The sequence below is a fragment of the Marmota monax genome, unplaced genomic scaffold, assembly GCF_021218885.2.
Source record: "Marmota monax isolate L192 unplaced genomic scaffold, Marmota_monax_Labrador192_F-V1.1 WCK01_AAM20220418_F8-fsc00092, whole genome shotgun sequence".
Classification (NCBI taxonomy): Eukaryota; Metazoa; Chordata; class Mammalia; order Rodentia; family Sciuridae; genus Marmota; species Marmota monax.
Window position 1 is genome coordinate 3,038,736 of NW_026692583.1, and position 22,415 is coordinate 3,061,150.

The 22,415-nt window shown below is 44.3% G+C and overlaps 1 protein-coding gene across 2 annotated transcripts in view; it reads right to left on the reverse strand.

Moving 5' to 3' along the window:
* Positions 1-947: 947 nt before the first annotated feature.
* Positions 948-22,415, reverse strand: part of P2rx7 (purinergic receptor P2X 7) — a 48,517-nt gene continuing 27,049 nt past the window's right edge. For both annotated transcript variants that reach the window (XM_046446152.2, XM_046446153.2), the window contains exons 8-13: positions 21,872-22,008; positions 15,121-15,211; positions 13,766-13,831; positions 13,529-13,678; positions 11,595-11,696; positions 948-8,571 (exon numbers count right to left, since the gene is read on the reverse strand). In XM_046446152.2, the coding sequence (XP_046302108.1) occupies positions 8,074-8,571; positions 11,595-11,696; positions 13,529-13,678; positions 13,766-13,831; positions 15,121-15,211; positions 21,872-22,008 (1,044 nt within the window). In that variant the 3' untranslated portion in view covers positions 948-8,073. The remainder of the gene's footprint in view (positions 8,572-11,594; positions 11,697-13,528; positions 13,679-13,765; positions 13,832-15,120; positions 15,212-21,871; positions 22,009-22,415) is intronic.

Genomic DNA, 22,415 nt, shown 5'->3' on the forward strand with positions numbered 1-22,415 from the left:
GAGAAGGTCCTAAAAAAGGAGACTTGATTTTTATAATTTTTCAAATGCTATTGAAAGGACTCTTACCTTGTTATGAGTCCCTTTGTAAAGCAAAACCCACTCACCCCCATCCATTACTTATTCTGCAACTCGCTCTAGATAAGCTTACCTAAAGTGGGTTTCCCACAGGGACACCCTGCCTTCTAAAGCGCTCTGCTGTCTAGCCTCTCGCCCTTTGCTTGTTGTCTACATTGGCTCTGCTTCTGTGAGGCAGCTCCTTCAGCCCTTGCTGAGTTCCCTTAGGTGCCACCTTCCCTTCCAGGACAACTTGTTCCAGCCCTTTTCTGATGGGGCCTCTGTGACACTTTCAAAAGCCTCCACCTGGCACAGTACTCACAGTAATTACCAGTAAGTTGCCTGCGATGGCAGGTTTCCCACACACCCTCCTTGGAGGCAGAGCCCCATTGCTCTCAGGGTGACACGGGAGCTAATAACACAAGTGAAACAGCAAGCAAAGGCTGCGTCCAGGGGCTATGCTGGGCAATCCTCCAACTCTGGCTGGCACAGGGGCTGGCGCCCTCCCACACGCAAGCCTGCTTCATGTCCTCGTGCTTTAGCGCTTTGACTAAAGCTGTATGCAGACCTGTTGCCCTCAGGTCAGCAGAAATAGTGCAGTGGTGGTAAAGTCAGGGCCTCAGGCAGGGTCAGGCCTTGCGTTTCACCCTAAGAAAGCCAAAGGTTAGATTTATACCCATCACCCACTGGCTTATGCCTTCTTGTTGGCAAATTCTCCTGGTTTTCTGGTCATGTTGGGTTTCTGGAATATTTTCTTAACAAGATATGTTAATATGCCTTAAGGACACAAGGAAATATGACCAGCAAACTGACCCAAGCCTGCAATTGAGACAGACTAAAAGACTGCAAAACAGTATCTTTTTCTTATTACATAAAATGTCAAAATCTCACAATTGTCAAAGCAATAAAGGGTTTCTTTTTTTTAATTTAAAAAAATTGTGGTAAATGTACATGACATGAAATTACAATTCTAACCATTTTAAAGTATACAATTTAGTGCCATTAAATATATTCACAGTATTGCACAACCATCACCGTTGTCCATTTCCAGAACTTTTTCATCATCCCAAACAGGAGCTCTGTAACCATACTAACTCGTGGCTGGGGATGGAGCTCAGTGGTAGTGCTTGCCTAGCATACATGTGGCCCTGGGTTCAATCCCCTGTCTGTAAAACAATAGTAACTCCCAACAAAAGAGTAACTCCCAACCCATTTCCCTCCACCTTTGATCATCTCTGTTCAAACCTTCTGCCTCTCTGAATTTGTTTGTTGTAGATAGTTCATATCAGTGAAATCATACCATATTTGTCTTTTTTGAATCTTGCTGATTTCACTTAGCATTTTTTCAAGGTTCATTCATGCCGTAGCATGTCTCAGAACCCCGTTCTTTTCTTTTAGAGGGGTATGAGGATTGAACCCAGGACCTGCTAGGCAAGCACTCCCTAAGTGAGCTTACATCCCCACCTCTTTTAAATTTTATTTTGAGACAGGGTCTTGCTGTCAGACTGGTCTAGAATTTGTGGTATTCCTGCCTCAGCTTCCCAGGTAACTGAGATTTCAGCTGTGCCCCACTGTGCCCAGCTAGAACCTTGTTCCTTTTTATGGTCAAGTAACATTCCACTCCGTGGATGGACTTCATTTTGTGATCCATTAATCTGTTGAGTTGTTTCCACCTTTAGGCTGGTGTCCATATGCTGCTGTGAACACTCAGCTACAGGTCCCTATTTGCTTGCTCTCAGTTCCTCAGGGCATATGTCCAGAAATGAAGTTGATGAACCATGTGGCAATTCTGTGCTCAACCTTTTGATGAACTGCCAAACTCAAGCATTAGATTTTGTATTCAAAATATATTTGTTACAATTAAGGAAAAGAGAAATATAGTGCTAGTCCCATGTCAGGTCTTGTTGAGCTACCTGTCCCAAATCACAAAGGGGAAAACTCAAAAGATGGCTTTTAAGTTGAATTTCTGGATTTTAGAAAATGCTACTAACCTTTTCTGACATCTCTGAAAGACTGATTTGTATTTATCCATGATATATTTCAATGAGGAGCTAGGTGATTCTCGTCTTCCTTAATTGTGCATTCAGGGTTAAAGGTTTTTAACAACTATCATTGCAGGAAAATTAAAAAACAAAACAAACAAGAAAAACAGAGTTCTAATTAAGGCTCACAGTCTTCTCAAGCCAGAAGGGTCATCGTGTTGTGTTCTGCCTCGAACATCCTAATTGCCCTTTAGTGGCATCATGTTTAATAGCTGTGTACTCCTCTGTTACGTGGAAGTGTCTTCATTTATTTAACCAACTTCTTACTGTTGGACTTTTGGGAAATTTTAAAAGTAATTTTCCAGCTTCTTCCCTTCATCTCCATCACTAACACTAATTCAGTGGTCCACGGGGCTCACCAGTCACTCCCATGTGATCCCAGCAGACTTCTGATAGACCATCATCCCCACGGTTGTCTGAAGTCACTGCTTTCCTCCAGTCCCCTGTCAGCCCAGGAATGGCCTTTGGCAACTTTGTAACAGGCTCAAGTACCTCAGCCCTTTTCTTTTGAAGGTTTCCCAGTCTGTCCCTCTTTAGCCCTCGCCCACAGTTTTCCCATCCTGGAGCAGACTCGGGTCCATGTGTGTTTGCATTTACTCTGCCATTTCTTTCTGGGCCTGGCTCATGCTACTGGCCTATTAGACATGCGTCTGCCCATCCTGCTGAATGTCCCGGGCTCCTCAGCTGGCGAGGCTGCGCTCACATTTCATAGGCTTTCCAGAGCTGCTGAGATCATGCTTGACTGTGTGGATTTCACCTTTCTTTGAGCTTCTGTTTTGGTGACAGGGAATCATGTAGTCTATGAGGCAGTAAGAAGAGCACCATGCCTATGCTCTCAGCGGAACTTAGAAGGCAGGGACCATGTCTTAAACATGCAAGCACTCTGGCATCTCACTGTTCCTGGGGCACACTTGTTTCTTTCCCACTTCGCCTTTTCTGTCCCTTTGTCCAGAATGCCCTTCCTCCAGTTTGTCACAGCTGGCTCCTTCCTGATATTCACATCAGGCGTAAAGGTCCCTTCTTTGGAGAGTGTCCCTGACCCTGACCCAGGTAACTCCATCGTTCCTGTCATGCACCTGCTCATTTCGTGAAATTCTTGGTCTCTGGCTATCCTCACCCCCAATTCCTTAAGCGTGGATTGCCATCTGCCCCACTAGGCGAGGGAGGGCCTGGCCTGCTCTCCTCTTTATCCCTAGCACTGACGAGGGCCAGGGTGTCAGTCAGTGTTTGCTGAAGGAACTGATAATATTGATAGAATGGGGAGGAGGAGAGGGATGGCGGTGCTATGCTCTGCATTTTTGGTTGGGAAATTGAGCCAATGGCAGTTGTACTACAAACTGCGACTTGGAAGTTCTGGAAGTGCATACGAGGGTGGGGTGAAGGAGCAGACACCGTGCTTTCTCTCTCCTGCCTGTTCAAGATGCCTCTAAACTATTTGAGTAGAATATCCAGAGCTGGCTAGATGTATGAGTCTGCAGCTCCCGAGTGGCCTTTGGATACCATCTAGATAATAAGCGCTCACATGGTTAGACATGATGAGCCACCCGAGGCTCCATGCTAGGTGGCCAAGCCAGGATTTGAGCCAGGAGGCCTGTGTCCAGTGTCCACTGTACTCGTGTGTTCACATAAGCATGTAGGGGACACAAAATCAAGATGAGTTCTTGGCCAATGGGAGCTTCTCATTTGCTGGAGGAAATAAAATGTCAACCCCTGTGACCCCACACTAACAGGCTCTCATCAGGCCCTGTCAGTTTGCGTTGACCCTTATCCAAGCTGGTCCAGTGTAACTGTTACTTGGTTAAAATGGCAAGTCACCTTGTCGGCCACCTCTTCTCTTCCTCTGATGCAGGTAGACTCAGGCTCGCGTGACCTTGATAATTCATTAAAAGAGCCCAGGATGTTAGGAAGGCAGAATCCTCCCTATGGATTCTCACTTATTAGGAAATGTGATTCATAACCCTCTAGGACTGAGAAATAGGAGACCAAAGGGGCAAGAGGAGAGTGGTTTCCAAGTCCATTCAGAAGAGAGGAGTGGAATCAGGACCTCCAGGATTCCCAGGATGACTGACAAGTCTCGGGACTTGAATATGGGCTGAGACACATAAAAGCAGCAGAGAGTCACGCCCCCAGGGGCGCAGATGGATCATTTCAGCGAGACCACGGTTCCTCGTTGGCTTTGTGCTGTCAATGCCTGGGCAGAGGCAGGCCCAGCTTCTGATTTTTGAGGGCTCCTGGTTGGCCTGGACTCAAGGATGTTTTAATCACTCTTCTCACCCCACTGGTGAGGAGGAGGAGGGACCCACCCTGGGGTTTTGGGGGAGCCGAGCAAACAACGCCCGATGCTGGACAGGTAGATGGCAGCCATTTATTAGTCACGCACACTCACAGCTCAGAGGACACACGTGCCTGCAGGAGTACTTGGGAACACAGTGAGTGAGCAGAGCCAGTGGGAAGCAGGCTTTGTGTCACCAGGGTATCACCACAGGAGGATGTGATTGGTTCGCTGGGACAGTTCCATGGGAGAAGCAGGAGCTGCATCTGGTCCGTTTGATGAGGCAGGCTGCTGAGAAGGTGACCTTTTCCGAGGGAGGACTGGGGAGAGGAGTTGTGTGAAGGCTTGTTAGGGCCTCCTGGTTCTCCTGGGTGCTGAGGCACTGTGTAACATGAGATCTTAATTTTAGGTCTTCTGCCACAAGGTGGAACACCTCATTGGTTCTGCTGACTGACCTTGGACTCTCCATTTGGTCCACTCCTGCTTCTGGCCTAAAGCTCAGCAAGTGACCTCATCCCCACCAGCTGGGACAGGAATATTCTGAAAATTAAGGTTCCCCAAAGCTTTTCCTCCTTTTTCTCTCACTGCTGATCTTTTCGTGACTTGCCAAGAGGAAGAGAAAAAAGACAATCAGTCCATTTGGCTGCATATTGGGGCAAACTTTTCATGAAGTGGGAAAGGCTGAAATGAATGTTTAAACCAGATCTATCACCACTCCTAGTTTCTTTCCCACATAGCAATCTGAGTTCTTTTAAAAATTAAATATGATTTTATCAGGCTCCTGCTTAAAACCCTTCATGGCTGTCCCTTGGATACAGTCAACTCTACCGTAGCCTACAAGTCCTTGTTTCATGCTGTACTCCCCATGCTATTTAGGGTACAGTCATATAGGTCTTCTTCAAATGCAGCAAACCTGCTATGCCTTTTCTGCCCTGGGACCTTTGCACATGCCAGTCTTTCTACCTAAAATGCTCCCTCCCATTCACCTCGTTAATAGTACTTATGTCAGCTTTTAGCTAAACTTTGTTCTTTCCTCAAGAAGGATTTTTATGATCTCCCCAAATACATTAGCGTCTTCTCTTACAGACTCTGAAATGATCATTTGCCTTCTTCATCATAACTCATCACAAATTGCAAATGTGCATTTGCTTGAATCATTTTATTCATGTCCATCTTTTTATATCCCCATAAGAGCAGCAGTCTTATCTGTCATTGGTCTCCAGTGACATTTTTATGAATATTTTATTAAGTGAATGTGAAAATGAATGTGTTAACTCTGATTTGGGGATATTCTGAAGGAAAAAAAAAACAGAAAAAGAAGGTTTAAATAAATAAGTTATCCATCATTTTTTTTTGAATTATCAAAACGATCAAGAATATCTGCATTACCAGTCTAGAATTTGGAAGGGTTTAAAAATGAGTCCCTTAAGAGAGTAAAGCCCAGCCATTATCAGTTCTATATAAAGTCAGCATGTCCACAGCAGGAAAGCAGACCTCCTCCCTCTGACACAGGATGAAGTGGGAAGTGGTGAAGGCTGTGCGTGTACCATAATAGAAGAATGCCCCCCACTTAAGGCAAATTAATGCCTACCTAATATGCACTCGGTTGCCTTTGGCAACAATACTGTATGTAATAGACTAAAAATAAAAATACTAATATGATCCCAGGTACTGTAGGAAGTTCAGACATTTCACAGTCCAGTAGCACATCATGTTGCACCCAGAGCATCCGTGGGGAAGATGAAGGAAAACAGAAGGATCCAGTGATTATTTGCTATTCCAAATTATGGCTCCATCTGGGGCCTCAGCAGAGTGATAGAAACACACCGCGAAGAAGGCACCAAAAATAAGGTAGAAAGAGTCAAAGGCCATCAGAATGGAAACCTGCAGTTGTTACATAGAATTCTTACATAGAATTCTTGGAGTAAAACATTTCAGTTCTTGGGCTGGGGTTTAGCTCAGTGACAGAGTGTTTGCCTAGTATGTGCAAATCCCCATCATTTAAAAAAAAAAGTATGAAGTTATATATAATTAACTTTACAAAAATATCCCTGAAAAGGTAGCAAAAAGGAAAATTCAATCTGGCACAATTAATTTGATTCCTGAGTTTAAAGCCAGATAAAGCCCTGGTTCAAAAAAAGTTTTTATTTATGCTATTTTGCATGAATACAGTAGAAAGCTGCTGGTTTTTCAAAAAATATCAAAATGTAAAGTCTTGGAGTATAAAAGCACTCACAGATCACCAGTCATAGTATTTCAATGCTATTCATAGTGGTTTCTAAACAATTCTTTGAAATAGTTGTTTAGAAATAAATAGCCAATGGTCATGACAAAACCGTGGAAAGGAAATCCTGAGACAGGCCCCAAACCTGACTATTTGTCTTCATATCCTTGGTGGTTGATGTATAGAAATGGTGACGTTTAGGGCGTGGGTTGCTTTGAAAGCAGCATCCCGGCTGCACTCATTCTGACTGATTGCAGAGTCTAGGATGTTAAGGCACAAAGGCAGCTTTTTCCAGTGATCGGACCATTGTGTTGGGTAGCACACAGCTGGATTTGATGGCTTCCCGGGCTGGGCTGGTGTGTTGCCTGATTTGGTCTGCAGCCTTCTTAGAACTGTCCAACAGAGACCTATACTCCCAAGGGGCTCCCTATGAACCTCAGAACCAGGGAAGGTGTGGACTGTGGCTGTGTTCCCAGGCATCTGTGGCTGTGTAACAAACAACCTAAAAATTTAGTGACTTGGGCTGGGGATGTGGCTCAAGCAGTAGCGCGCTTGCCTGTCAGCACCACATACAAACAAAGATGTTGTGTCTGCCGAAAACTAAAAAATAAAAATACTAAAAAATAAATATTAAAAAAAAATTTAGTGACTTAACACAGCAGCTTGGTTCTCTGGGTTGACTGGGCACTTCTCACGTGGGGGTTTCATGGAGTTTCAGGCACAGGTCTGTAGGGTCTGGAATCACCTGAAGGCTGCTTCTCACCCAGGCTTGGCGACTGGGCTTGTGTGGCATGAGCTGGGGACACTTTCCTCCCCCATGCGGCTGCTTGGGCTTCCAGCAGAGTGTTCTTAGGACAGTCAGATTCCATATGGGGCTGGCTTCCCCCTCAGCAAGAGTTCCAAGGGACAGGAAGTGGAAGCTGCCATACTCTTTTAAGACTGACATCTTGAAATTGACACAGCATCACGTCCACTATTTGATAAAGCCCCCAGAGCTTCCTAGACTCAAGGAGAGGAGACAGAAAGCTTGGATCTCGAGGGGTAAGTATCAAACAGTTTGTGGGCACCTTTAATCCTGGCTGGGTCCTCCACCTAGGACCCCAAGGGTTTATTGCTAGTTGGATATTATCCCCATCCAAAGCAAAGCTCTCTACACACTCACAACAGTCCACGTACACCATCTCAGTCTGTCCTCACAGTAGCTCTAAGATAGTAGGTTGTGTGACAAGGCGACTGAAATACAAATGTTAAAGGTCTACTGGTGTCACACAACTTCCTAAAGACAGAATGGAGACTTAGATCTGAATCACTGGTCTTTGGGGCCAGGTGGAGGTTGGTGGGTTGGTTGGTAGAGCAGTGCAGAGCAGTGGGAGAGGAAGGCACATTTCCCTCTGGCTGAAAATTTGGCCACAGATCTTTGCAGGTGACGCTCTAGGTGTTAGCAGCAGTGATGTTAATGTGACTGCTGCAGCCTTGTGCCGTCAGTAAGGACTCCTGAAACCACTGTATGGCCCTTCACTCTTGGGGAACTCTTTTCGGATCCGCCAGCGGCAGCAGCTGGGCAGGATGGCGAAGTCGGCCACATCCTGGGAGCCAAAGCGCCAGGTGGTGTAGCACCTATAGGCACAGTGCCGCAATCGGTCATTGGTGCCCTCTGTCTCCAGGGCCAGCAGGGGCTCCTGGTAGAGCAGGAGGAGCTGCAGGGCGTGTCTGGACAGCACCAGTTTCCCGAACAGCTGGGAGGTGGTGATGCAGGACCCCGGCTTCCTGCGGCAGCACAGCTCCTCTAGGCACCTGCGACTCTCGGGGAGCTGGGACGGGAGGCAGCTTCCGCACTGACACCAGCTCGGCCTGTCTCTGGATTTAGGAGTCGCCTCCTCACGAAGTGGCTGCATCTCCTCTGGTTGTCCAGGAATGGGGGGTGGGTCGTGCAGAGATAGGGGCAGCTTGGTCAGGTCTGTGAAGTCCATCGGGGGTCTCTGAAAAGTGAAGTTGCCATGCCCGTCAGCAGTGACAACGCCTGGGGTGCAGATTCTTTAATTTTACTAACTTATAAAATTATATTTAATAATTTATGTTTACCTAATTACTGTTCTTTCATATGAAAACAGGACCCTGTCAGTTTACCAGTCCCTGATGCCTAGGACAATGCTTAGCACACAGTGAACAGTAAATATCTGTTGGCTCATTCCCACTCTTTCCTGGACTTCAGATACTCTACTGTCAGATCCGTTTGTTATCCTCCAAGATAAGTTGCTGTAATTGCAGTGATAGAGCAACATGGAGGCTTTAGAAGTTGTAGAGCTGACAAACTGTGGTTCTGCACGCTGACACACAGCAGCTCTGCTTACTGACATTTAACCATAGAACCTTGCAGTTGCTAACAGGTACCTGTAAAAGATAACTGCAGTAGCAGAAGCAGGAAACAGAGCAGCGGGGAAAGAGCAATCCCCCTTTAGGGTTAGTGCAGTAGAAGTCCCTAAGCTTTGTGGGCTGAGTCCCTGGGCTGTTGACAAGCTTGTACTCATATAAGGAATGTAGATACACCTCCAATAGAACTGCACCAACCCCCTTGCCTTGATGTGCCCCAAACTTACTTATGTATTAAACTAAAAGCCCTGCTGTGCTTGGGCTCAGACTTGGGAATTATCCCTCTGGGCTGTGGTGCCACTAATAAAGTGTTGCTTCCAGATCTTGGTGTCCTGACCCTCACTTCCTACTACATTGCCATGTCTGTTATTTGTGACAAAGAAGGCCTGAATCAAGGACACTAAAACTGAGCAGTTCTTGTACATGAGTGTTAGCAGGAGCACTAGTCATGATGACTGACAGGTAGAAACAACCCTAGTATCCATCACCCCACGAGTGGACAAACATATGTTCTGTTCGTTCAGGTGTAGGATACATGCTATGAAAACATGCTAAGTGAAAGAAACCAGATGCAAAGCACCACAGAATGTATGATTCCATTCTCTCCAAATTTCTAGAATAGTCAAGTCAGTGGAGATAGAAAGTAGGTTAGTAGTTTCCAGAGGCAAACAGGAATGGGAAATGGGTATGGGAAGTAGCTGCTCAATGGAGGTGAGGTTTCCTTTTGGGTGATGAAAAGTTCTGCAGTAAGCTGGAGCGATGACTGCACAAAACTGGGACTGTGCTGCTTATCACTGAATCATACACTTTGAAGTGATCAAAATGTTTGATTTTATGTTATGTGTTTTACCACATACACAAAAGCAGTGAATAATTAGTTATTCACTTCCTACTCAGTCCCCACAAGGACATTACAAGAATGGAAAGAAATTGGCCAGACTCTCCATCAAATTGTGCTGTCAATACAAAGAATAGTATATCACATTCATATTGAGTTTATTTCAGGAATGCAAAGTTGGCTTAATATTTGAAAATCAGTGAGTGTAATTTACCACATCACAGATGGGGGAAAAACCCTCAGGGATCATTTCAAAAGAAGCAGAAAAAAAATTTATTCTAAAATTAAATATCCATTCATGATAAAAAAAAAATTTGTGGTGCTAAGGATGGAACCCAGGGCCTCCAAGTACTGTACCACTGAGCTGCTACATCCCCAGCCCTGTGACGAAAATTCTTAGCAAACTAGGCCCAGTAGGGAATTTTCTTACTTTGAAAGAGCATTCTCAAAAACCTTATCACAAATACTATAATGACTGTGAAATGGGAAGTGCCTTCTTCCTGAGACAGGGAATGAGACAAAAGGTTCCTGCTGTCACCATTTCTGTGTGGTACTGTATGCACCAGGAGTCCTGGCCAGTGCTGTAAACACCAGATGCTGGGTGTTTACAAGGAGCAAGGAGGGATCCTTCCCGTCAGCCTCCAGAGGGAGCAGGGCCCTGCCAACACCCTAATTTCAGACATCTTGCTTCCCGACTGCAGCAGAATCAATTTCTATTGTTTTAAGTACCCTAGTTTGTGGTAACTGGTTATTGCGACCCTAGGAAATGAATAAAGCTAGTGGAGATGCTTAGCCACCAGAACTGCTGGCGAGAATGTGAACCACCACTTTGGAGCACTGTTTGTTAGCGACTGCTGAAGCTGAACATACGTCTGCCTCGTGACTCAGCCTTCCACTCTTGGGCAGTCACCCTGCAGAGTGCCATATGTTCACCATGGCAGCATGATTGGCATTAACCCCAGCTAGAAATTACCTAAATGTCCACTGATAGAAGAATGGATACATTAAGTGGGATGTTTACTAAACAGAAATTAGAAGGGAGTGGGGTGGCGGGGGGGTGGGGTGGGGTGGGGCGCTGGGGTTGTGGCTCAGCGGTAGAGCGCTCGCCTTGCACGTGCAAGTCCCTGGGTTCAATCCTCAGCACCACATAAAAATAAATAAATAAATAAATAAAGATATTAAAAAAAATAGAAATCATACAATAGTGAGATCCAGGGGGGGCCCTGTGCGGGGTCATGGATAACTCACAAAAATAATGTTGAGTGAAAAGAGCCAGACATTGAACAGAGTAGATGCTGAGTACTTAACTATGTTTCAATTTTTATAAAATTCTGCAACAGGAAAAACTAATTTTTGAATACAGGATAATGACTATTTTTAAGGGAGGGTAGTAATTAGGTAGGGGCATAAAAGGGACTTCTGCTAGAAATATATATTTTTTAATGGGTAAAGGACCAATTTTTATTTATTTTTCCATATTTTTAATGGTACATAATGGTGGAATTCACTGTTACATATTCATATATGCAAACAGTATTACAATATAATTTGGCCAATATCATTCCCCAGCTGGGGACTGAGCCCAGGACCTTGTGCATACTAGCTAAGAGCTCTACAGCTTAACTATACCTCTAACTCAAGAATATTAAATTTTTTAACCTGGTGCTGGTTACATGAATAGGTTTAATTGTTAAAATTCATACAGATTTCTAGATGTGTTTATATTTAAAAGTAAATTTTCTTAAAAAAAAAAAAAGAAAAATAAAAGAAAAAGGACTAAATCTTTTAACTTACTGGGACTTCTTGGCCCTTGACATGTTGTAGACTTTTCCCAAGTAGCTGCTTGTCTATCATCCAAATGTGGGGTTCATCCACAAAGGACACATACTTTAATGTCTAGGAAAAGAAGGTTAAGAAGTTTACCCATTTATGTACAGAATTATCAAGAATTGCCTATCTAAAAAAAAAAAAGAATTGCCTATCTAAACATATTTAAAGGCAGCTGTTCCCATTTACCAAATGACAAACTGTTGAACATGCTAACCCCAAACTCTTGTTGAGCAAGAAGGAATGAGTTCTGAGTCTAGAGGCAAATCAGAATTGGAACCCCTTGCACCTTAACACTAAACTCAGCCCATCCACCTCCTACTGCCCAGCACTTAGCGTCCCTGAACACCAGGTAACATTCCTGTGTGGTGTTCTGTCAGGTGTGGCTACTGTAGATTCAGTATCTCCAGGAAGTTCTGATACTGCAACTTAAATTGTTTATATGTTTATGAAATTTCATATCATCTCAGATAATGAACTGTCAATTATTTTTTAGTTGCAAGAGTGAACTTGCATTTCAGTCGTGGACACATGTATAATGGACAATAAGTTGTGCACTCAGCTGCTGGAACAAGACAGCAGTATTCTTGGATGGGGGAAAAACAAAGGAACCCTCTTTCCTTTTGTTTTTAGGTACAAGATTTCTCTTTAGGGGGAAATCATGGAGTTGAATTTAGCAAACCTGCATCATAAAGTCCAGATTAACCAAATCAAATTATATAGCTGAGGCTGAAATCCCCTGCGTCTATACTCCAGTCCTAGGCTCTCTTCCAGAAGCATCCACTGTGACCACTTTCGTGTGTGCCATAGTACCTTTTTGTATATATACATATGTCCACACCCATATGTGATTATATGTTTGTATATGAAATAAACGTGTAATAAATATGAGGGAATACATGGAGAACATGTGGATTAGTTTATGTGTGTATCTGCTGTTTTTAACACATATATCATACCATACATATTGTTCTTCCATTTGCTTTTTTCCCCCTCTCAACTAAGTATCCTGTCTGCTCTTGCCAGTAGCTGTAACTTCGCAGATCAGGCATACGTTCTGAGGCCAGCCTGCCTAAGCTGGAATTTCCTGTCCACCACTCACTAGCTGTAGGACTTTGAGCAAATTCTCTGACCTTCCTGTGCCTTAGTTTCCTCACAAATACAAAGGGATAACTGTGATGCCTACCTTATAGGGTAGCTGTGAAGGTCAAATGGGCTAATGTATACCCAGCACTTATTAGTGCTATATAAATGTCTGCTGTTGTAACTGTCACCTCATTCTTTTAAGCATGTCCCTGGTATTACTTTGGGTTTATCATAGTCTCTTTCACTGTTCACCCTGTGGACACCTGGGTGGATGCTGTTTCTTTGTGGCTAATAATCATGTATTAATTATTAATAGCTGGGTCAAGGCTCATTCAAAACCAGCCATTGAGAGTATGGCAGAATCTGATCACAGTGATTAGGGCAACAACTGGTATGTGGCCACAAACAGTGCTGCAGTGGACACCTTGGGCACTCATGTGAGGGCTTCTCTGGGGTGGGGAGGAGGAAGTAGAAGTCCCCAGCTATAATGTATGTCTCATTTAAAAGTTACCAGTCACAGCCACGTTGTTCTCCAAAGTCACTATGCTATTTTGTGGGGACTGTACCAATTTAATAAATGACAAAATTGACAAATCCTGGACCATAAAAATTTATCTTCACCTCATAGCTTCTCTGTTTTTGTTCCTGTTCTTCCCTGGGACCCAAAGATTCATCAGAGAAATGGTCACTGGGGTAGTCCAGGGACTTACCACCACGGGATTAAACCTGTGATTTGGGCTGAATTGTTATGCATTCTTAGCCACCTAGAAGAACCTCTGGGGACCTTGGCATCCCCTAAACATGGCATGCCTCACCGGCTTTGGCTCCACGATGGACTCACACTTCTTCCTGTAGTAATACTCGTTGACCGCGCAGGGTTCACAGCACTTGCAACAGGGGTACACATGGGACCGGCAGAAGGTGCTCGAGTAAGTGTTGATGAGAAAGTCAATGAACACAGTGGCCTGGAGGGAACCCAGACAAGCACCAGGGTAGTGAAACTTCTTTTGGCCAAACCATTTTCTTAAAGTGTGGGAAAGAGAATCTCTTACCAAACCAAAGTAGGAGAGGGTGGATCCGACGTACACAACCAGCTGGATAATGTCAAATTTTCCTCCCTGGAAACAGAGTGAGGTTGTTACTCAGCTGAGATCCAGAGCTCTCTTGCTGTCACCTGCAGTAGTGGGTTCTAGATGCACCCGTGTGCTCACGCAGCAGAGTGCAGATGGGGAGTGTGATTCTGTTGTCCCGTTTCTGCTGTCCAGGCTCTGCCTGGACCATGGATGTTTTAAGCTAATACATTCAACCACTGTTGACCATACAAGTTGAGAATTTCAGACAAGCCTTCCCTAGAAGTAGTGTGAGGTGACTTCAGGAGCAGAAGGAAAGAAATGTCTGCAGAAACTCTGACTCTTCCTGGCAGTGTCCTTGTGGTCTTTTTTTAATAGCCTTTCATCCTCTCAGCTCTATCTTATTCTTGTGGTTCAAGAACCTATATTACATAAGCCATATGCTGGGGAGCAGGGTGCCGAGGTGACCTGCTGAGTCTTCATGTCCAGCACTCTCTGCCTCCTTCTTCTGGAGCCAGCACCTCAGTTTTCTGTTGGACAACCATTTCTCTCCATTTGGGCCCTCTCCTCTGGCTCCTAGGCTGGTCAAGGCTCATTCAAGACCAGCCATTGAGAGCATGGCAGAATCTGATCACAGTGATTAGGGCAGCAACTGGTATGTGGCCCATACTGAGCCAGTCAGAATCAATGTCTGCTGCTTGAATCCTTTCCTAAAACTCCTGGGAAAGTGTGTTCTTTTTTCCCTGAGGTTGCTAAACTAGTAAGACATCAGGACTACCTGACACCACCACGTAGAGATGGCCAGCCTGAGAACAATGCCCAGACAGGAGAACAGATTTAATAAGAGGCAAAGGGAGACAGATTCTTGAAGATCTTGTTTGAATACCTGGATCCAGCCATATCTGAAGCCTGCAATACCCCTGGACTTTCAGTTATATGAATAAAAACAAACCAAAACAAAGTTTCCCCTAAGGCCATTTGAGTTGGATTCTATTACTATAAACTGTTTTGTAGGGGTCCTTCCTTCCTTCATCCCTCCATCCCTCCCTCCCTTTTTCTTTTCCTCCTTCCCTTTCTCTCTCTCCCTTTCTCTCTTACCTTTGTTTCTTGTTGACTCTTAACAATTTTTTTCCCAGTCCCATTCTGTACCCTCCAGATGGCTCATCTGTGGATAGAACCCTAAGGACATTTCTTCCCCTTCTCTTATCCCACAAGCAAAATGCACAGCACTAGCTAATGGCTGTGACTCAAAAGGTTCACTCTCTGGAGCTACAACAGCAATAATTGGGACACAGTCATAGGATGAAGGTGCCCAGAGCTGGAAAAGACAGACTTACAGTGCCAAAAACCAGGATGTCAAAACGGATCCCAAAGACTTTTATCAAAGTCCGTTTCTCAACATTGTTTTCCTTATAGTACTTGGCGTATCTGCAGGAAAAAAAGAATCCATGTTTACAAAGATCTCTTTGAAAGTGCTGGAATTTTATGGAAAGAAAAACCAAACCAGTAGCCAATCCAATCTTCCTTGTGTGCCTTCTAGGTCTGATGCAACTGGCAGAGGGAAGAGCACAATTCAGAGAGAATTACACTCTCTGAATACCCAGACCACAGAGCACCCCTAGGTTACCTGCTCCGCTTCCATCACCTCAGAGTGACAGGAAATCGGCTTTTAATTGAAGATTAAAATGAACACATTTTTAACCAATTCAGGATTAGGAATAAGCTGAGAAATTAAAAAATAACTTCAAGCGATGTGATTATTGCTAAGAAAGAAAAATAGTTTTGGCTTCTAGAGAAAACATGGAGGAGGAGTGGTGGATTTTAGACACTCATTACTTGGATTGAGAACAGGTTTACTTCAGCACTCTGTCCTCCTGTATTTTCTTGGATTTTGTGTTTGTTTTTCTCATGCCCTCAGTCACCCAGGAAGGGTCAGCACAGCTGTTCCCAGCCCTGCCCACCTTTCCCAAGGAAGTCACCCGAGCATTTCTGTGCCTTGCTTCCCTTTGACCCCCTCTGGGTCAAAGCCTCCCCCAATTCCCTGTGTGGCATGGCCTGCTCCGCCTCTTGAGAAATGTAGTACTGAGTTCTTCTCTCAGCAGCATTGACCTTTCTACGTCATCACTCAGTCACCTTCATAAATTAGGGCCTGGCACAAATCACAGTCACTCCAAATGTGAAGCTCTCATTAGGGCTGTAGTCAGAAAAAGCACTAGGTTTTATTTTTTGTAAGTATTCAGGAACACTTAAATAAATGCCTCAGGAAACTTTTAAGTGTGTCCCTCCCTCTCACCACATTGTGCTGGTTATTTTTACATAAGGGTATGTATTTTCTTTCTGAATTATTAATTCACAATCTACTTACAGGTGTAGGGAGAGAAGAAAAACAGAAGACAGATGCTCTGCCAAAATAGAGTGCAAACACCTGAAACTTTATTTAGAGGTCTCAAAATCTGACGTCGAGACCAGTTAGGTATTCTCAGGCACTTACTTCAATGCCTGTTTCTGGCTGGAGGGGTTTCAGTTTCCTTGCATCTAATTGTGCCATTCCAAGACAGCTCTTCCTTCTCTATTGCGTGATTCATTTTTTTAATACTCAAGCTAAGTCTGAATCACCACTCCAGACCCCAGGGCTGGCATTAGGGCCCTATGCCTAAGACGTTAGCATCGTACAGTAGGTACTAGAATTTCTGCTTTCAGTGTCTTGGTGCAGTGGTTCTAAAACTGGGAGTGACAGTCATGTGGGAAGAATGTGGCCAAAAGGAAAACTCCTGGGCTTGAACCCCAAAGTGTGGTTTCAGAAGGTGCAAGATGTTTCCACACTGTGAGCATCACTGGGACTGGATGGGGTGCTGTTGTGCACATCGTAATGGGTGAATACTGGCTCAGTAGTGCCGGCCTGTAATCCCAGCTAGTCAGGAGACTGAGGCAGGAGGAATGTAAGTTCAAAGCCAGGATAGGCAATTTAGTGATACCCTGTCTCAAAAATAACAAGGGCTGGAACTGCAGCTCAGTGGTAAAGCACTTGCTTGGGATGTATGAGGTTTTGGGTTCAACCCCCAGCACTGGCCTTCCGCCCCCCACCCCCCACCCCCACCAAAAGTTCAAGTCCCAAACCTCAGGATCTATGTATATATATTATTTGGAAATAGGGTCTTTGCAGATGCAATTAAGTTAAGGATCTCAAAATGATATTATCCTGGATTTAAGGTAGGCCCTAAACCAATGTTTGGAGTCCTTATGAAATAAGTACATACAGATACAAAGGAGAAAACCATGTGGAGATGGAAGCAGAGCTTGAGGTGATGCAGTACAAGGTAAGGGAAGCCTGAGCCACCAGAAGCTATAAGAGGCAAAAAAGATTCTCCCCATGAGCTTTCAGAGGGATTATGGCCCCACTGACACCCGATTTCTGACTTCTGGTGTCTGTGAGAGAATATATGTTTATTGTTGTAAGCCTTCAAATTTGTGGCAATTTGTCATAGCAGCCACACAATACTAATACATACACAAATTGTTTTAGATCTGACAAGTGCGTCATGCATTCAGTGTGGGCCTGTCCTAGTTTATACTTTTTGAAAATCAGCTAAATCACATGTTCACTGAATATGGATATTTGACAGTGAATCTTTTTGTTGAATATAAAATTCTGCAATTTGTTTGACTTCTTTAACTTTCTGTTTTAGAAAGTTACATTTTCTCATAAATTTCATTTAACATGTAATTTCCTTCTCTTTTGTATGGCTATTTGAAAATAACTTTTCCTTTTACCCATCAGATCTCAACAATTTATTTTTGGCCAAAGATTTCTTTTGGTGCTCATTCCAGGCAACAAATGTGCTAACGCTTTGTTCTAAAAGAAAACCAATGTCATAACCCCCTTGGGGCTTCAGAAAGCTCACATCCCACCAGGAGCTGATGTTCTTAAGCTTAGCTCAGAGACTCGGAGGACATTTGCTGACGTCTGGTTGGTACATGGCTTTGCATGCTTCTGCTGACTGTGAAGAATACAGCCTGGAAGGGCAGCCAGGGGACCGATGATCCTGTCCTCTCTTCTCGCTAATTGCAATAAGCCCATTTAGCAGAGCAGCAGGGGATGATCCAAAAATTACCTAAACTAGGAGCTGTTTTCAGGGCCATGGCTGAAACTCCATTGACCCAGAGGAGGCAGAAAGCATTAGTCAACCTCTGAGAACTTGAACTCAAATGCCCACAGGGGCCATGAAGATAAGAGGCCAGAAGCACAAGGAGGCAGTGACATCCCCCAAAATATATGCACTTCCTAGAGGGACTGACACTCAGCTCCAGCCATGGCTGTCAGGTGAATATGGACTCAGGATTCACATTTTGTTTTCTTAAATAGTTTAATTTTTTAGGAAATGCAGGAAGTTTTCTATATTCTACAAATTTTAAAGTTTATGTAGTCTCAAGTTTTAAGATATTGCCAGGGGGCTCGGGATGTGGCTCAAGTGTTAGCGCGCTCGCCTGGTATGCTTGAGGCATTGGGTTCGATCCTCAACACCACATAAAAATAAAATAGAGATATTGTGTCCACCTAAAAAAAATTTAAAAATAAACATTAAAAAAAAAAGATACTGCCAGGCTAAAACAAGTACACCAAAGGTGTACGGTGAAACACCGTCAAGGGCTGCCTGCTGGTTCATGATGCTGCTTCGAATAAAATATGAAGTAATAAAATATTACTTGACCCCTCCAGAGTCAGCGAATATGCCAGGAGGGGGTTCAGAGGCAGTGAGGGGACGTGTGTGTACACATGTTTGCATATGCAGGTACAGATAAACTAGGCATCTTATTCATTTTCTCAAGAAGTTTGCACCCTAGCTCCAGAGCCAGAGCCAGAATGTCGTCAGGTGAAGCATCTAAGAAGAAAGTACATTTGGGATGCCAGATGATATTAGCAGCTCTCAAACCTTAATATGCACACGAATTTCCTAAGGATCTTCTTCAAGTGCAAATTTTCACTCATTGATTGGGTGAGGGGGGTCCCTGTGATGATCTTCAGAGCAACAAGCTCCCAACTGAGGCCCATGACACTGGTTCCAGGACCACACTTTGAGGACCCAGGGTCTAGATCAATGGTTCTCAAACTCAAATGAGCAGCAGATTCCTATGGAGACATGAAGATGCAGGTCACTGGGCACCACCCCTAGACTGTTTCTATAGATCAGGGTGGGCCTAAGAACGTGCATTTCTGAGTTCCATGGGATGCTGAGCCTGAGCCACACTTTTTGAGAGCTGATTCTTGAATGTTAACATGTTTTCCAAGTTGCTTCCCAGAACCTGAGTTCTCATCTGTACAGTTTGTCTTTGTAACTAGGAAAGCACAGTCCTCAAGAAAGGGAAAGATGCCATAGGGTCCTACCCACCCTGCTTGGAGGGGTCTTCCCTGGTCACTGTGCCCCATCACACTGTCCTGGTTGATTTTCTTGATGGCATTTATCATCAGAAATGGTCTAGTTGGATTAGTCCACCTGTTCTATCGAGACCTAATTTACATACAGGAAAATGCATAAGCCCTAAGGGTTCTGTTTAATGAGTTTTGACAAATGAGTTCAATCCCAGTACTGCCAAAAAAAAAAAAATCTTGACAAACAAGTGTCCCCTATAATCTGTATCCCTATCAAAATTCCATTATCCCAGAACATTCCCTTGTCCCATAAAACTCTCTTATATTCCTTTCAAGCCAAGTCCTACAGCTTGCAGCCCCCCAGCACAGCAACTGCTATTCTATCTTCTATCGTCATTGATGGAGTTTACCTTTTCTTCAGCTTCATCTAAATGACACAAAGTATGTGCTTATTTAGTCTAGTTTCTTTCACTCAATGTCGTTGGGACTGATTCATCCATATTGTAGCATGTACCAGTAGTTTGTTCCTTTTTTTTTTTTTTCTTGAAACAGGGTCTCACCTCACAGGCAGTGATAGGTCATGGAGACCATGTTAGGGCCAAGTTACTAACAGAGTTGTAGGGACCAGGCTGAAAAGATGATCCAGACAGGAGGTAAGATGGAAACTAAGTTAGGATGGCATTGGCTCACTACCAGGCAAGAGTCAGGAGCAGGGGCATCAGGAGCTGTGCAGAGGATCCAAACAGGCACAAGTCACACCATGGTGGCAGGAGGGCATGGGAGTGCAAAGGAACCAGACCATGGGTGAGTTCATAGGGTTGAAGTCCAGAAACCAGAGGCACACACCATGCCCTACAAAGAAACTTCAAAACACCACACATGAGGATTAGATGTGGCCCATGACATCAAGGCTTCAAAGTGTTCCCACCTAGCCTGGATGAGGCCCTGGATTCAGCCTCCATCACCATGCAAAAGGGACTTCTGATCAAGATGGAGGCCTGAGCTTACAATGGTTACACTTATGAATTTTTGACTTATGATGGTGTGAAAACCATATGTGTTCTGTAGAAACCATACTGGATTTTGGATTTGGATCTTGTTCTGGGCCAGTGAGACACTCTCAGTGCTGGGCCGTGGCATTGAGTCCCCATCACTGTCATGAGGGGAAACAACCTATAGTCTACTGTGTACGGCGTTTGTGTACTGTGTACTGTGTAGGCTCCTTGGTTGGTTAAGTACATATTCAATGCATTTTCAATCTATGATATTTTCAACTTACAATGGGTTTATCAGGACCCAACCCCGTTGTACACCAAGGAGCCAGCTGTACAAGAAGCCTCATCACCCTCCCCATACACATGAAAGTGCAAGATAAAATATCTGGGGTGCAGCTCAATGGTAGAAAACTTATCTAGCACATACAAGGACCTGGGTTCAATCTGCAGCACAGGAGAAATTAAAATACCAATCATTATGGTGCTTAAAACAAAAAAGGACACTTTTTCAGTTGCTCAACATGGTAGTGAGTGGGGATTGAAGTCATGTGACCCTTAGGAGCCGCTGAACCTGATCCAACTCCCAGGAGCTAGATTTGAACACAGTTAGAGGGAAGGGCACTGGAGCTGCTAAGGCTCTCACAGTAAGGGAGCAGGAATCTGATCTTTTAGTAGAGTGAAAAGATCTCAAGCCCAGATATTAAATTAAAAACTGGCTCACAGTTGATAATTGCCATGTAGTCCCAGCAGCAACAACTACAAAATGACAGTGATGGCTCCAGAGGAATGTCCTGAGGCCATCCCTGCTGAAGACAAGCCCCCAGCGAAGATCCCAAAATCCACAGGGAGAAATCCACCCAAGTTCCTTCAGAGGATAGGCCCATGTGAGAGGAATTAGACAACAGAATGAGCAAAAACAGTAATCCACAGTTAGGAATGGAACTCACTGAAGCAGGTGACTTTGAAAAAAATAAAATAAAAATCCTAGAACTAAAAATACAGCCATAGAAATTTTCAAAAATCTAAAAGTATATGATAAAAATGTTCACAACCTTTGATCCAAGTAATCTGCTTCTAGAAATTTACCTAAAGAGATAATCTGGAATTCAAATACAGATTTTTGTGCAAAGTTGTCCACGTAAAGTTATTTAAAATAAAAAGAGTAAAAATAGCCAAATGTTCAGTGATGGAGGAATGGGTGAGGAAGTCAGGAGATGAGAGGGAAGGAGCATTAGTTTGGAGATAAGGTGACCTGGCCTAGATGTATGGCTCTTAGTTGAGGGCACTGAGCAGATCATTTAACCTTTCCTGGCTTCCCCCCGCGGGGGAGGGGTGGGGAGGTGCTGGTGAGTGCCTGGTTTGTACAAGACCCTTCCTAAACTGCAGAAATGTTGTCAGTACACCCCACATGGAATGTTGTGATGATCGTCAGTGTAATGGCCACAAGGAATCTGAAGTGTCCTGGGTGTAAAAATAATTATAAGAATAACAAAATCTCACAGAATACCAAAGTATATGTGTGCTATGATGTCTTATGAGCCTCACAGAAGAATTGGTACAGACCAAGGAAAACTCACCCTTTTTCTGTTTCTCAACTTTGCGTTTGATTTACAAAGAATGTACTTCACACCCAGCTCTACTGGACTGACTACTAGGATGCAGCTCAGCCCCACCAGGAAGCTCCCTGGGGCCAGCTGCTGAGAGTCTGACCTGAAGCCCTGTTACCTGAAGTTGTAGCCAGGGTACAGGGACTCATTGGTGGTCTTGTCATCAAGGCGACGGAAACTGTATTTGGGTCGGCAGCGATGGGACCAGCTGTCCAGGTTGCAGTCCCAGTAGATCTCAATGCCCATGATCCCTCCCTGGGGGAGTCAACAAGAGGCAGTCTCTAAGTTGGCTGGAAGTAGGTTACGCAATCACCAGACATCTCCCTGCTCAGGGATCAGCGCTGCAGGAAAGGTTTTTTCTTTAAAGGGAAAATGCAGATTAAGGTTTCTGAGCCATGAAGGTGAGCTAGAATACCGGGGCAGTCCCAAAGGCGTCTCTCCCTGTTCTTCCTCTTATCCAGGACACGCCACCCTTAGACTTAGTCCTAAAATACAACTTTAAACAAACCTTTCCTGCACTCAAACACCTTTAATGACCCCCAGCCCCTATTAAAAATAAAGTTGAATCTGGGAACAGTGGCACAAGCCTGTAATCCCAGCCACTTGGGAGCCTGAGATAGGAAAATTTTATGTTTGAGGCCAGCCCTCAGCAATTTGGTGAG